This window comes from Callorhinus ursinus, unplaced genomic scaffold (genome assembly GCF_003265705.2).
Source record: "Callorhinus ursinus isolate GAN/ISIS: 27379988/994484 unplaced genomic scaffold, GSC_fseal_2.0 scaffold2, whole genome shotgun sequence".
In the NCBI taxonomy this organism is placed as follows: Eukaryota; Metazoa; Chordata; class Mammalia; order Carnivora; family Otariidae; genus Callorhinus; species Callorhinus ursinus.
Window position 1 is genome coordinate 1,497,566 of NW_027397064.1, and position 15,163 is coordinate 1,512,728.

At 44.0% G+C, this 15,163-nt stretch overlaps 1 protein-coding gene across 1 annotated transcript in view; it reads right to left on the reverse strand.

Annotated features, from left to right (window-relative positions):
- Positions 1-15,163, reverse strand: part of SCLY (selenocysteine lyase) — a 37,478-nt gene that overhangs the window by 12,233 nt on the left and 10,082 nt on the right. Inside the window, 4 exon segments of the mRNA XM_025888858.2 lie at positions 3,371-3,477; positions 4,398-4,562; positions 4,834-4,961; positions 12,634-12,814. Coding sequence (XP_025744643.1) covers positions 3,371-3,477; positions 4,398-4,562; positions 4,834-4,961; positions 12,634-12,814 — 581 coding nt within the window.

Below are 15,163 nucleotides of genomic sequence, written 5' to 3' on the forward strand. Positions count from 1 at the left end.
TGGTCTATCTTAGTGTATATTCTGTGGCACTTGTAAAGAATATGTATTTTGCTGTTGTTGGGTGAAATGTTCTAAATACTTCAATTAGGTCCTATTGGTTGTTGGCTGTTATTGAGTTCTTCCGTATCCTGGTTGATTTTTATCTAGTTGTTGTATTCATTGTTGAGGGAAGGGTACTGAGGTCTCCATCTGTAATTGTGGATTTGTCTGTTTCTCTTTTCAGTTCAATATGTTTTTGCCTCACATACTCTGCAGCTCTGTTGTGTACTCCATCACCATTTAGGATGGCTAGGAATTCTTGGTGGACTGACTCTTATCATTATATAATGTCCCCTTTGTGGCTCTGGTAATTTGCTCTGCTCTGGAGTCTCCTTTATCTAATATATAACCATTCCTGCTTCCCTTTGATTAATGTTTATATGATACCTATTTTTCCATTTTTAAAATTCAACCTCCCTCTATCAATATATTTGAGGTGAGTTTCTTATATGTACCACATATAGTTGACCCTTGAACAACACAGGTTTGAACTTCATGGGTCCACTTTCATGCAGATTTTTTACAGTACTGTAAATGTGTTTTCTCCTCCTTATAATTGTCTTAACGTTTTCTTTTTGCTAGCATACTTTATTGTAAGAATATAGTATATAATACATATAACATATAAAATATGTGTTAACTGACAACTTATGTTATCAGTAAGGCTTCCAGTCAACAGGGGGCTATGAGCAGTTAAGTTTTATGGAGTTAAAAGTTACATGTAGATTTTCAACTGTGCAGGGGATCGGCACCACTAACCCCTGCGTTGTTCAAGGGTCAACTGCAGTTGGGTGATTTTTTTTTTTTCTTTTAAGATTTATTTTAGGGAGAACAGGAGCGTACACACACAAGCACAAGTGAAGGGAGGAGCAGAGGGAGAGAATCTTAAGCAGACTCCCTGCTGAGCATGGAGCCTGACATGGGCTCAATCTCATGACTCATGAGACCACAACCTGAGCTGAAACCAAGGGTTAGACTCTTAACTGACTGAGCCACCCACGCGCCCCAGTTGGGTCAATTTTTAAAAAAATTCACTCTGCCAATCTCTGTCTATTAATTGCTGTATTTAGACCATTTACATTTAATGTAATTAATGTTAGGGTTTAGGTCACCCATTAAAAAATTTTTTGTTTGTTCTGTTTTTTGTTTCTCTGTTTTCTTCTTCCTACCTCTCAGTGGGTTATTTGAACATTTTTCAGAAGTTCAAGTGAACAGAAACCTTATCTCCTTTTACATTTAGTCCTCCTCCATTTATAATATAATTATCTTAAATTTTTCTTCCACGTGTATTTGGAACCACATCATACGTGCTATAATTTTTGCTTAAGCCATCAAATACAATTTCGAAAACTCAAGAAAAAAGCCTATTTTATTTACCCATACTTTGCTTACACTGCTCTCTTTCTTTCTTTTGATGTTCCCAGTTTCCTTTTTTTACTATTTCCTCTCTGTTTAAAGAACTTCCTTTAGAAATTTTTAGCATAGGTCTTCTGGTGACAAATTCTGTTAGTTTTCCTTTATTTGAGAACGTCTTGATTTTCCCTTTATTCCTGAAGGATATTTCTGCTGCATATGGGATTCTGGCTTGACAATGCTTTCAACACTTGCAAAATACTGCATCACTTCCTTCTGGTCTCCATGGTTTCTGATGAGAAATACACTGCCATTTGAATTATTTTCACCCTGTAGGAAAGGTGTCATTCTTTCCTCTGGCTGCTTCCAAGATTTTTCTTTGCCTTTCATTTTCAGAAGTTTAACTATGTGCCTTGGCAAGGATTTCTTTCGGTTTACCCTGCTTGGGGTTTGTTCAGCTTCTTGAATCTGTAGGTTTATGTCTCTTGCCAAATTTGGGAAGTTTTCAGCCATTATTTTTTCGAGTTCTTCTTCATCCTACCTTTTCTCCTCTCTTCCTAGGATGTCAATGAAATGACCGTGAGATCTTCTCCTATAGTCCCTACAAGGTCCCTGAGGTGTGGTTTTTTTCCCCAGGCTAGTTCCTCCCTGTTGCTTAGATTGGGTAATTCTATTGTTCTCTTTCAGTTCATGGGTTCTTTCCTCTGTTGCCCCTATTCTGCTGGTGTGCCCATCCACTGTGCTTACTTCGGTTGCTGTTGTTTTTAGTTCTAAAGTTTCCACTTAGTTCTTCTTTATATCTTCTTTGTTCTTGCTGGCACTTTCATGCATTTCAACTGGGTTCATAATTGCTCGCTGAAGCATTTTTTCTTATGTCTGCCTTGAAATCTTTGTCAGATAATTCTGACATCTTTGTCATCTCAAGTGTCAGTACTGGAATCTATTTTTTTTTAATTCAATTTAAGATCTTTTTTGTTCTTGATATGATGAGTGGTTCTCAATGGAAACCTGGACATTTTCATGTCCCTTACTTAACCCTTCTATTTTAGCTGGCTTCTTTTGACACTGCTGTGGCAGGGAAAGGAGTATGCCAGCTCACTGCTGCCAGGTGAAGGTAGGAATCTGGGTTCCCTACTCAGCCTGTGTCAACATGCAACGGCAGGACACACTTTGTCAGTAAAGCTGTGGGTGGAAGCCCTGGTGGTCTCCATGGACACCACGGTGAGGGTACCTCGTTACTGGCTCCCTACTAGGCCCCCTCTGACACACCTGGGGTGGGTATGAGAAGATCTTGTCACAGGCTGCGCAGGTGGAAGTCTGGGCTCCCTGTCCTGCCTTTGCTGGCACGGGTGGGGATGGCAGCAGTTTACCATGTGGTGATTGGCCAGAGTAAAGTGGGAATTGTCTAAAAAGTTCTCTGACTTGCTAGGCTGTCCCGTTCCTGGTCCATTGTCTAGTGAGAGTTGGCTTTGGTTGGACATTGTTTTGTTTTGTTTTGTTTTCTGCCCTCATTAGTGTTTCTGAGTTACAGGCTTCATCAGCTGTAATTCAGGGACAAAGGAGGCAAACAAAAACCCAGGGAACCCACTACCACGTTGTTCCTGTTTCTCCTTCTTGTTAGAATTTCTGATAGAAGGTGTGGCCCTGGTACCACCTCCTTCCCTGGTTACAGTATCAGCTTCTATCGCAGGGACACAGGAGCTATCAGAAAGGAAGCCAGGTGCTACTGTGCAACCCTGCTCATCCCACCCTCATGAGAAGAGCAGCACATCTCAGCCAGGAGGCTCCAGCTTTGAGTCATCCCCATAGAAACTGAAGATCTGTGAATGTGCAGAATCTATCAGTGCAGCAAATTCTGACTCAGTAGTGAGGTAGAACGTGCTATTAACAGTTCTCCTAAGAGACAAAGAAAAGTTACTGCCCTACAGACCAACAGGATGGTCAGTAGGCCAGAGACTTCATTAACCTTCTATCTTACCCTGGCCTGAAATTCCGTTCTTGTCCACCTCCAAACAGCATAGGGTACAGAGGGGTAAGTTCACCAAGCCCTCGGACGTAAAGTGCTCCAATTCTGGGACCATAGAACTGAAAGGAAAAGTCAGTCATTTATTCAGCAAGAACCTTCTGAGCTCCTACTCGGTATGCATACTGAGTGCTTAGAGGCACACAGAGAAATACTCTGTACCCTATGGGTCCCACAGCTGTGCTACCCATCACCACTCTGGACATGTCAGAGTCACAGCAGCCTTGGGGGTGCAGGGCAGAGCCTGGACTCTTGTTCCTAGCCTGGGGCAGCAGAGCTTGACTGCACATCACAGAACAGAATTTGTAGAAGGAGAGGGGCTGGAACTAGAGATTGCCAAGGGCTTTTCCCGGGTATGACTCCACGTTTTCAAACGGACATTTTGCAAAAATCATTAAGTGCCACAGTGTCGGGTCAGCACACGTGCTCCTTTGGAAACTAGCTGAGCACCATGCTTCAACACAGAGGACTACGAATATTTCAGGTTCTAGTCAGCGGCCAGAAAGTGAGTGAAGTCTCAGAAGGGTCCTCACTATTGTTTCCTCTCTCCCACATTTCAGGTAAGAGCTGGTAAAACAAAACCACTGCACAGAGCTGCACTTTAAATCAAGTTAGAGCAAGCAACATCTTGAATCTCACATCTTCCATCCTTGGGGTGGGGGCCTATGAGTGGGCTGATGAGGGGTCTACAGGCGCTCTCTGCCCACTGCAAAGAATACTCAATATCTGGCTGAAGCCACCTGCCTTATGTCTCACCTGAGGCCTCTATGTCCTTCCACAGCCCTGCCTGGCCACCCACTCCTGTCCCAAGTTGGGGTGCTGCTGGTCTCTCCTTCTTCAGCTCGTGAGGGTGGGGGCTGCAAATTGCACCACTGTGTCCCCCGACAGCACTGGACAACAAATGGACGATCAGGGGTGCCGTGGGCTCTGCTCTAAGGTGAGCCTCGAGGTCACGGAAGGAAGGAAGCCGCTGTGGACGCACCTTGTGCCCAACGATGGTCAGGAAGTCCACGCCCAGGTCCTCCACATCCACGCGCCGTTTCCCCAGGGCCTGTGCCGCATCTGTGTGTAGCAGAATGACCGGCAGCCCGGAAGCTGTCCGCTTCTGGTTCAGGGCTTTAATTCGCTGACTGATTTCAGAGATGGGCTGAAGTAGGGGAAAATAAACAGTTGAGAATGTCTCTTTGATTTCATGAAAACTGAATGAAAGAAATAAGGAGTCATTACTGAGGAGAGGAGGAGGAGGAGAGGAGGAGGGAGGGGGAAGAAGATGAAGACAACGACGAAGACAAAAATGGCGAAGATGAAGATAAAGAAGGAGAAAGAAGAGGCCCCAGGTAAGATGCATGAGAACATCAAGCAGAGTCTGGGCCCCCTTCACTCCTCACTAGATTTTCTTAAAAGGATAAATGACTCACCATGACGACCCCAGTCTCGTTATTGGCCAGCATGATGGTCACGAGGCACGTGGCCGGGCGGACAGCTGCCAGGATGTCCTCAGCCTCCACCTGCCCGTTCACCTTGGATACTGGCACAAAGGTGACCGCTGAGGGAAAAAAGCACACAGACCAAGGTTAACCTTGTAAAATAACCTCTTTTGAAAGTTCATTTAGATACAGCTTAACAAAAGTATTTTCCACATTTAAAAAGTAATTTATTGTAAAAGTTCAGAAAACTATAAGGAATATGAGTCACCCATCATCACAGCACATGGATATAGCCAATGCGAATGCTCCTCTAAAGCAGCTTCAGTTGCTGAGTTTGTTCCGTGGAACACCCTCTCCGTTCTGCTGCTGAGGGGCCCACAAGGAGGCAATACACTCTTAGTTCATGAGCATCTATTTTTTAAAAATTTTATTTTAATTCCAGTATAATTAACATATGGTGTTATATTAGTTTGGGGTCTACAATATAGTGATTCAACAGGTCTATCCATTACTCACTGCTCATCATGGTTAATCTACTACTAATCCCCATCACCTGTTTCCCCCACCCCCCACCCACATGCCCTCTGGTAACCATCACTGTGTTCTCTATATTTAAGTCTGGTTTTTGGTTTGTCTCTTTTTTAATTTGCTCATTTTCTTAACTAAATTTCACACATGAATGAAACCATATGGTATTTATCTTTCTCTGACTTATTTCACTTAGCATTATACTCTCTAGACCTATCCATGTTGTTGCAAATGGCAAGATTTCATTCTTTTTTATGGCTGAGTAATGTTCCATTATATACATCATCACATCTCCTTCCATCTATCAATGGGCACTTGGGTTGCTTCCATGTCTTTGTTATTGTAAACAATGCTGCAATAAACATAGGGGTGCTTAGATCTTTTCAAATTAGTGTTTTCATATTCTTTGGGTAAATACCCAGTAGTGTGATTACTGGATCATATGGTAATTCTACTTTTAATTTTTTGAGGAACCTCCATACTGTTTTCCACAGTGGCTGCACTGGTGTGAATTGCCACCAACAGTGCACATCCTTGCCAACACTTGTTTCTTGTGTTTTTGATATTAGCTATTCTGACAGGTGTGAAGTGACATCTCATTGTAGTTTTGATTTGCATTTCCCTGGTGATGAGTGATGTTGAGCATCTTTTCATGTGTCTGTTGGCCATCTGGATGTCTTCTTTAGAGAAATGTCTGTTCATTTTTTATTTTTATTTTTTTTTAAAGATTTTATTTATTTATTTGAGAGATAGAAAGCACGAGAGGGAAGAGGGTCAGAGGGAGAAGCAGACTCCCCGCTGAGCAGGGAGCCCGATGCGGGACTCGATCCCAGGACTCCAGGATCATGACCTGAGCCGAAGGCAGTCGTTTAACCAACTGAGCCACCCAGGCGCCCGTCTGTTCATTTTTTAATTGGATTACTTGATTTTTTGGTGCTGAATTGTATGAGTTCTTTATATATTTTGGGTATTAACCTTTTATCAGATGTCATTTGCTAATACCTCCTCTCATTCAGTAGGTTGTCTTTTTGTTTTGTTTATTGTTTCCTTTGCTGTGGAAAAGCTTTTTATTTTGATGTAGTCCCAAAAGTTTATTTTCGCTTTTGTTTTTCTTGCCTAAGGGGACATATCTTGAAAGAACCTGCTGTGCCCACATCAAAGAAATTACTGACTACTCTCTCTTCTAGGATTTTTATGGTTTTGGGTCTCACATTTAGGTCGTTAATCCATTTTGAGTTTATTTTTGCATAGCATGTAAGAAAGTGGTCCAGTGTCATTCTTTTCCATGTAGCTGTCCAGTTTCCCCAATACCATTTGTTGAAGAGACTTTTTCCCAGCGCATATTCTTTTCTGCTTTGTCGAAATTAATTAACCATATAATTGTGGGTTTATTTCTGGGTTTTCTATTCTGTTCCATTGATCTATGTGTGTATTTTTGTGCCAGTACCATACCGTTTTGATTACTTCAACTTTGTAGTGTATCTTGAAATCTGGGATTGTGATACCTCCAGTTTTGTCCTTCTTTTTCAAGATTCCTTTGGCTATTTGGGGTCTTTTGTGGTTCCATACAAATTTTAGGATTGTTTGTTCTAGTTCTGTGAAAAGTGCTCTTGGTATTTTGCTAGAGATTGCATTAAATCTGTAGATTGCTTTGGGTAGTATGGACATTTTAACAATATTTGTTTTCCCAATTCATGAGCGTTGACTGTCTTTCCATTTGTGTCACCTTCAATTTCTTTCATCAGCTTTATAGTTTTCAGAGTACAGGTCTTTCACCTCTTTGGTCAGGTTTATTCCTAGGTATCTTACTGTTTTTGGTGCAATTGTAATGAGACTGGTTTCTTAATTTCTCTTCCTGCTGCTTCATCATTAGTGTATAGAAATGCTATGGGTTTCTGTATATTAATTTTGTATTCTGCGACTTTACTGAATTTGTTTATCAGTTCTAGTAGTTTTTTGGTGGAGTTGTGTTTTCTATATAGAGTATCATGTCATCTGCAAATAGTGAAAATTTTACTTCTTCCTTACCAATATGGATGACTTTTATTTCCTTTTCTTGTCTGAATGCTGTGTCTAGGACTTTCAGTACTCTTTATTTTTTGCATACCTATTACTGGTTTTTGACTTGTCGTTACCGTTAGGTTTAAATATAACATCTTATGCATAATAGCAGTTTGTAGTAAGTTGATGGTTGAACCCATTCTAAAATCACTAAATTTTTCCTCCTCTCCCCCACACATTTTAGGTATGTGGTGTCATACTTTACATCCTCTTATTTTATGAATTCCTTGACTGATTTTTATAGATATACTTAATTTACTGCTTTTGTGCTTCCTACTTTTCTTATTCTTATTTATGTTCTTTCTACAAAAAGAGTCCCCTCCCCTTTAACATTTCTTATACAGCTGGTTTGGTGGTATTGAATTCTTTTAACTTTTGTTTGGGAAATCCTCTCTCTCTTTTTATTCTGAATGATAGACCTGCTGGATAGAGTATTCTTGGCTGCAGGTTTTTTTCTTTCAGCACTTTGAAGGTATCACACCACTCTCTTCCGGCCTGCAAAATCGCAGCTGAAAAATCAGCTCATAGCCTGATTGGGTTTCCCTGGTATGTAGTTGTTTTATCTTGCTGCTTTTACAATTCCCTCTTTATCACTACTTTTTTGCCATTTTAATTACTATGTATCTTGGTGTGGCCCTCCTTGGGTTGATTTGGTGGGAGCTGTCTGTCTCCTGGATCTGGATTTCTGTTTCCTTTCCCAGATTTAGGACGTTTTCAGCTATTATTTCTTTGAATACATTTTCTGTCCCCTTTTCTCTCTCTCATCCTTCTGGGATCCCTACGATGCCAATGTTTTACTCTTTTTTTTTTTTTTTAAGATTTTATTTATTTATTTGAGAGAGAGAATGAGAGAAAGAGAGCATGAGATGGGGGAGGGTCAGAGGGAGAAGCAGACTCCCTGCCGAGCAGGGAGCCCGATGTGGGACTCGATCCCGGGACTCCAGGATCATGACCTGAGCCGAAGGCAGTGGCTTAACCAACTGAGCCACGCAGGCGCCCCAGCCAATGTTATTACTCTTGATGGTGTCACTGAGCCCCCTTAATCTATGTTCATTTTTTATTATTCTTTTTTTCTCTCTTATGTTTAGTTTGATTGCTTTCCATTACTCTGTCCTCCAGGTCGCTGATCCATTCTTCTGCTTCCCCTAGTCTGCTATTTATTCCCTCTAGTGTATTTTTCATTTAAGTTATTGAGTTTTTCATCTCTTCTTGGTTCTTTTTAATGTTTTCTTTTTGTTGAGGGTTTCACTGAGGTCCTCCACTTTCTTCTCAAGTCCAGTGAGTACCTAATGACCATTACTTTAAATTCTCTATCAGGCATATTATTTATCTCCATTTGATTTAGCTCTCTTGCTGTGATTTTGTCCTGTTCTTTCATCTGGGACAGATTCTTCTGTCTTCTGATTTTGTCTAACTCTGTCTGTTTCTATGTGTTAGGAAAGTCAGCTAGATCTCCTGCTCCTGAAATTAGTGGCCTTATGAAGGAGAGGTCCTATAGTGCCCTGCTTTGTGTGGTGTTCCCTATTGACTAGAACCTAGGGGTGTCTCCTATGTGCACCCTACTGTTGTGGCATTTGCCTTCAGTCCAATTGTCTGCAATGGCTGTCTGCCTGTTGTAGACAGGGTTTGGTCCCTCTGTTGTTAGTGGGTGGGTCTGCAGGAAAACGTGGGGGTGGGACATGCAGTGCCAACAAGGTCTGCACCAGTCCCCTGCAGGAAGGGACCTGCAGCTGCCCAGGAAAACTACCCAGGCCAGGAGGGAAGATGTGGGTCCACAGAAGAGTGTGGGGTGGGATACACTGTTAACAAGCTAGGTGGAGAGTGCTGCACTACACTGGTTCCCATGGGTGTCTGTGTATCTGGCTGGGAGCTGGAGGAGGGAAATGGCATCTGCCAGCTCCTTTGTTCTTGGGGAAGTCTCCCAAAAGATACCATGCCCCTCCAGCAGACACTCCGAGATTAGTAAATAAATCTCCCTCCCATACACCCAAGGAGTTTATCAAACTGCTGTTTCTATGCTGTATCTCCATGGGGCTGTTAGTTGTACAGTCTCTGTAAGGGTGGGACTTCAGTTTCCTCTTGGTCTCCCAGCTCTTCCAGAGCCAAGCATGTTGATTTTTAAAGTTCCAGGTGTTAAGCCCCACTGATTTTAAGAACTCACAAAGTTAGGCCCCTCTGGTTTTCAAAACTAATGTTATGGGGATCCATCTTCCCAGCGCAGGTTCTCCATACCTGGGGTTCCTGGATGGGATCTGCTCTTCTCCCCTCTCTGAGCCCATGGCGTCCCTCCCCCCATGTACAGTCCCACAGGTCCATCTGGCTCCCAACCCTGTCTCTGCCCTTCCTACCCTCTTCAACATGGCCTCCTCTCTACGTTTAGCTGTGGAGAATTTGTTCTGCCAGTCTTCAGGTCATTTTTGGGGGTTATTTACGCTGACGTGGATATTATCTGGGTGTATCCATGAGACAAGGTGATTGCAGGATCTTCCTACTCTACCGTCTTCATGAGAGCACCTTAACGTACCAAGTACTTAACCTTCACTCACTCGACACTGAGCAAACACTTGTTAATCGCCTACTAGGCTCCAGGCACTGCTCCAAGCTCTTATAACCTCATTACTACAGATGAATAATAAGTGAAGGTGACTGAATCAAGATTTTGGTTCAAAATGGTTAAGACAAATGCATCCACTCTCCCCTCAAGGCCCTAAATGAGAGAACAGATGTTTTCTAAATCAGGGCTATCACCTGTGGACAAGGAATTTTGAGGAATTCTCAGAATATAGAAAGGTGATGGCATTAGATTAATAAGAATAGGAAAAAGACACTCAGAACAGTAATAGGCGAAAACTATGAGAGACGTAGTGATCATCCACGTGCAGAGTACACAGCATGGAGCGTGAGGAGGGCAAACTGCTGAGGTGGGCAGGGGCTGGGTGTGATGGCCTAGCACCCCCACCACACACCACGCAGGTGGGTGGCAGAAGCACTGGCTGTGACTGAGAAGAGCACCACGTGCCCAAGAGAGGACTGCAGGCCTGGGCGGGCTCCAGGGACAGGGTAGGAGCCAGAGAAGGGCAGAGTTCATGCATCCACTGCAAGACTCAAAGGACAGCAAAAGAAAGGCTGCTCTGGCTGGGATTACTCCTCCTGGGCGCTTGGGTGGCTCAGTCGGTTAAGGGTCTGCCTTCAGCTCAGGCCATGATCCCAGGGTCCTGGGATCGAGCCCTGCATCGGGCTCCCTGCTCGGCGGGGAGTCTGCTTCTCCCTCTCCTTCTGCCCCTCCCCCTGGGGGCAGATAAATATTTATCTCAAATAAATATTTTTTTTAAAAAAAGGATTACTTGTCTTTTTATTAAGCACATGAAAGGATGATCAACATCATCAGCCATCAGGGAAATGCAAATCAAAACCATGAGATACCACTGCACACCCCTTGGGATATAGCTATAACAAAAGATACAGAATCGCAAACGTTGTCGAGGGCACAGAGAAACAGGAACCCTTGTGCCCTGCTGCTGGAAACATAAAAGGGTGCAGCTGCTTCGGAATACGAAGGTCACCTCAAAAGGTTAAACACAGAGTTACTCTGTGACCCAGCTATTCCTCTCCTAGGTATAAGCCCAAGAGAAACAGAAACATACATCCACACAAGAACTTGTACACAAAGGTTCATAATGGCATTATTCATAATGCCAAATAATTGTTAACTGATGAATGGATAAGTAACGTGAATGTTATTTATATCAATTAGAATTCACATAAAATGGAATAGTATAAATCCATAAAAAGAAATTAAGTACTGGTACATGCTACATCATGAATGAACCTTGAAAACATGCTAATTGAAAGAAATCAGTCAAAAACACCACATATTCTATGATTCCATTCATACGAAAGTCCTCTGAAATAGGGCAATCTTTAGAGACAGGAAATGAATTACTGGTTGCCTGGGGTTGAGGCAAACGGAGAATTACAGTGGGTGGGTACAAGGTTTTGGGGGGTGATGAGATGTTCTATAACTGATCATGGTGATGGTTGCACAACTTGGTGAATAAACTAAGAACCATTGAACGGCAGAGGGAGAAGCAGAGTCCCCGCCGAGCAGGGAGCCCAACGCGGGGCTCGATCCCAGGACCCCAGGATCATGATCTGAGCCGAAGGCAGACACTTAACTGACTGAGCCACCCAAAATCTTTGTAATTTAAGCAGGAGGTTAAATGCAACAGCAACTAAGAATGATGTGTCGCCCTTCCCTGTAAGTACAGAAAAATAAGAAAGACAAAAAAAAAAAAAAAAAAAGGCACAAGAGCTGAAATAAGAAAGTCAGACCTGACTGGTCTCTTTTTTTAGTTAAAGTAGTGCATCTAGGTAAGACCAGAAAGAGAAGAACCCTTGTAGGAAACAGGAAAATCCATAGAAAGTCTTCATAGTCAAACAGAACACTATGTTACAGTCCTTTATCTTTATGATAAAAATACTTTCCCTCGATTCACCTTCAGGTTTCCAGGCAGATTAGAGAGGCAGAGAGGAAAGTCATTTTGCTTAAAGGAAAGTAATCACCTCGGCTGTCTTGGGGAAGAAAAGGGCTCTTGGTTTTCAAAAGTCTGTGGTCTGTGCCCCGTGTCTTGAGACTTCACAGCACGGGAAAAGTGAAAGGTCAGAGTCACTGCCACTGCTGGCCAAGCCCACCCTCCCGCCCCTCAGCCTGCCTGGCGAGCCGTCTGCTCCCGAGCCGCCCGGCCCCCTGGCGAGGCCTCACTCCCCTGTGCTGAGATGAAGTCGTCCAGCAAGAGCACATTCATTCTGGTGTTTACCCCCTGATGCTGAGGTCTATTTGACCCTTGTTCTTCCTATCGGAGGAAGTGGAAGCCAAGATTTAATCATTGCAATCCAAGTGAAAAGCTCTGTTTAGCATTTACAGGCATACCATTTCAATACGTATATTTTATATACAAGAATCTGAAGTATCGTCTACTTGATAGATCTAGACTGGATCTCCACATTGATGACCCATTTTTTCCCTAAGGGACAATCTGGCAGCATTCACTGGTTCCCGTGTGGGGACAGGCTATGTGACCTTTGCCCCTGCGGACGGCCAGGGAGGCTGCAAGCGGGCGGTAAATGATTCACCGGGTCCTGGAATCAGTGAGCGGCAGTGAGCGGAGCTGCCCTGCGGAATCCGCCAGGCTGGTCACTCACCGGCCACCCGTTCTTCCACCAGGTGCTCCAGGGGCAGACGGATGGAGTCGTGTTCCACGGTGCAGGTGATAAGGTGGGGCGTGGCCCCATCCAGCGGGCTGCACAGCTCGGCCGGGCTCCCCTTGGAGGGACGGGTTTGGTGGAAATGTTTCACCACGGAATGAATTACTAAGTTGTTTGACTGCAGAGAGCAGAAAGAGCATTTACGGACACCTGGGCTAAGGGGAGAGCAAGGGTAGCACCTTCTCTGACTTCATTTTCCTTGTGACTAACATTTAAAAAGGAAAGAATGGTCTTGAAGACATTCAGCTTCTGAGCTGCACATCTGAATGCCCAAAGACAAAGATTTGGGGTTTCAACCTTTCAAAAATGTCAGAATTCATTTCCAGTCAATTATGCCTGTCTTATTAAGCAATGTTATGAATTTTTAAATTTTATAAATCTATCAAAAAAGAATATTTTGTCCAGGTACCCACTGCTGATGGGAGTATAATCTGGCATATTAAGGGCCACATTTGGCATATCTATCAAAAAAGCCCTCTGACCCAGCACGTCTATGTCTTGGACTTGATCCAATCACTACACTTGCATAGAAGCAAAATGATGTACAGAAAGGTTGTTTATTAGGTGTAGCACTGTTTGTAACAGCTCAACCTCGGAAAGCCCTTCAGAGTCTACCAATAAAGGACTTGTTAAATAAATCATGCAACGCTGCTCAGTGGACACCAAGGTATAAACAACAAGGAAACGCTTTATGTGCAGAGACCAAAAGATCTCAAATACAAATATACTTGCTAAATTATAATAAAAAAAGGTAGCAGACATTATATACAGTAGTCTACCCAATTTGTATAAAAAAGGGGAAATACACATACATTTGCTCATATATGCAAAAATATCCTTGAAAGGGTAAACAGGGACATCTACATAGTTATTTGCTTTTAATGCATAGACTCTCTGGAAGACACCAGGAAGCTAACAATACTGGTTTCCTGTAGCCAGAGTGAATAACTGAAGGGTTCAGGGTAGAAGACTTTAAAAAAAAACAAAAAAAATTTTTCTCTTATTTTAAATTATAACCTATATACAGAAAAGTGTATAAAATATAAACATAAGTTTAACAGAGAAGTAAGGCAGTGAATACTGAGTGACTGTTACCTGATCAAGACAGTGGACACTGCCCCACGCAGAAGCACACCGGGCCCCCTCAATCACTGTCCCCTCCCCACCCCCATGGAGCTGACTACCACCCTGATTTGTATGGTAATCATTTCCCTGCTTTTCTGGATACTCTGACTTCCTATGCAAGCACCTCTAAACAATACTGTTTATTTTGTCTCCTTCTGACCTTCATATGAGTAGAACTGAACGAACTTTTTCTCAGTAAAGATCCAGTCCCTTGGAGCATCTGGGGGTACCCCACGATGGGGGGCAGTGCTTGCACTGTGCTGAGGTGTCCACATGCTGCCATCCCGTGTGCAGAGGACTTAAGACAGTGTCCAGCTGGTGGCATGCCAAGGCAGCCCCCTCTGTGGCTCACCGATGGGCAACACGTCGGATCAGGCAACAGTGAGGAGGTGGTTGGGGATGGATGACTCAGATGGTTTTCTCCAACCCGTGGATGCTTCCTTAGAGGTCCCAGGTCACACCCTTGTAGAAAATGCTGCCACACAGCCATTCTATCCAGAAGAGATGTTCTTTCGGGGCTCCACATGGCTGCAGAGTCCCTACACTCCCATTTAAGGCCACTGTGGATGGTAGTGTAAAAGATGACCCAATGACTGTGAACAGGATGGAGATGCCCAAGCCCCTCCCACGTGCTGCATGTGTCTGTCAGTCGCTGCTGAACCCTGGAAATGGCTGCCCTGCCCTGGGCCCCAACGGGAGCACAGGGGCCTCCGTGGGAACCACCAAGTCACATCTGAAAATGCACCATGTGCTCCCAGACCACAAACGTCCTTGGCACCAGATGAGACCAGGATGGCCCTACCAGGCAGCTGGGGCTGAGGCAGCTCCTTGTAGGCCACCGGGAGTCTGGTCGCAGTGGTGGTCGCGGGGCCCAGGGGCGAGGCGGCAGCTCCCCGGCCCGTCATTCAGCCAGACTGGCTCAATGGACCCTTTGACTGACTTCATTCATTCAGCGTCTCAAGATCCATGCACGTTGCTGCAGGTGGCCGTGTGACATTCCGCTGTAGGACTGCAACACAACGTATTAACATTGGTCCATGCTAATTTTGAGGGACACCTGGGTTGCTCCCAGTTTCTGGCTGTCGTGAACAGTCTTTACCTGTGCCCTGGTGCGCACGCGCCTCACTTGTCTACGCTACGCCCTGGGAGTGGGACTGCTGGCTGACAGTGTATGCGCGTCTTCAACTTCACCAGAAACAGTCCCTTTCCCAAACCGGCATTCCAGCTTAGGCTCGTGCTCACTGCTCTACGTCCTTTGTCCACACTTACTACCATTGCAATGCTTAACTTTTATCATTCTGATGGGCGTGCAGACGTGTTTCAATGTTTTTTACTCTGATGG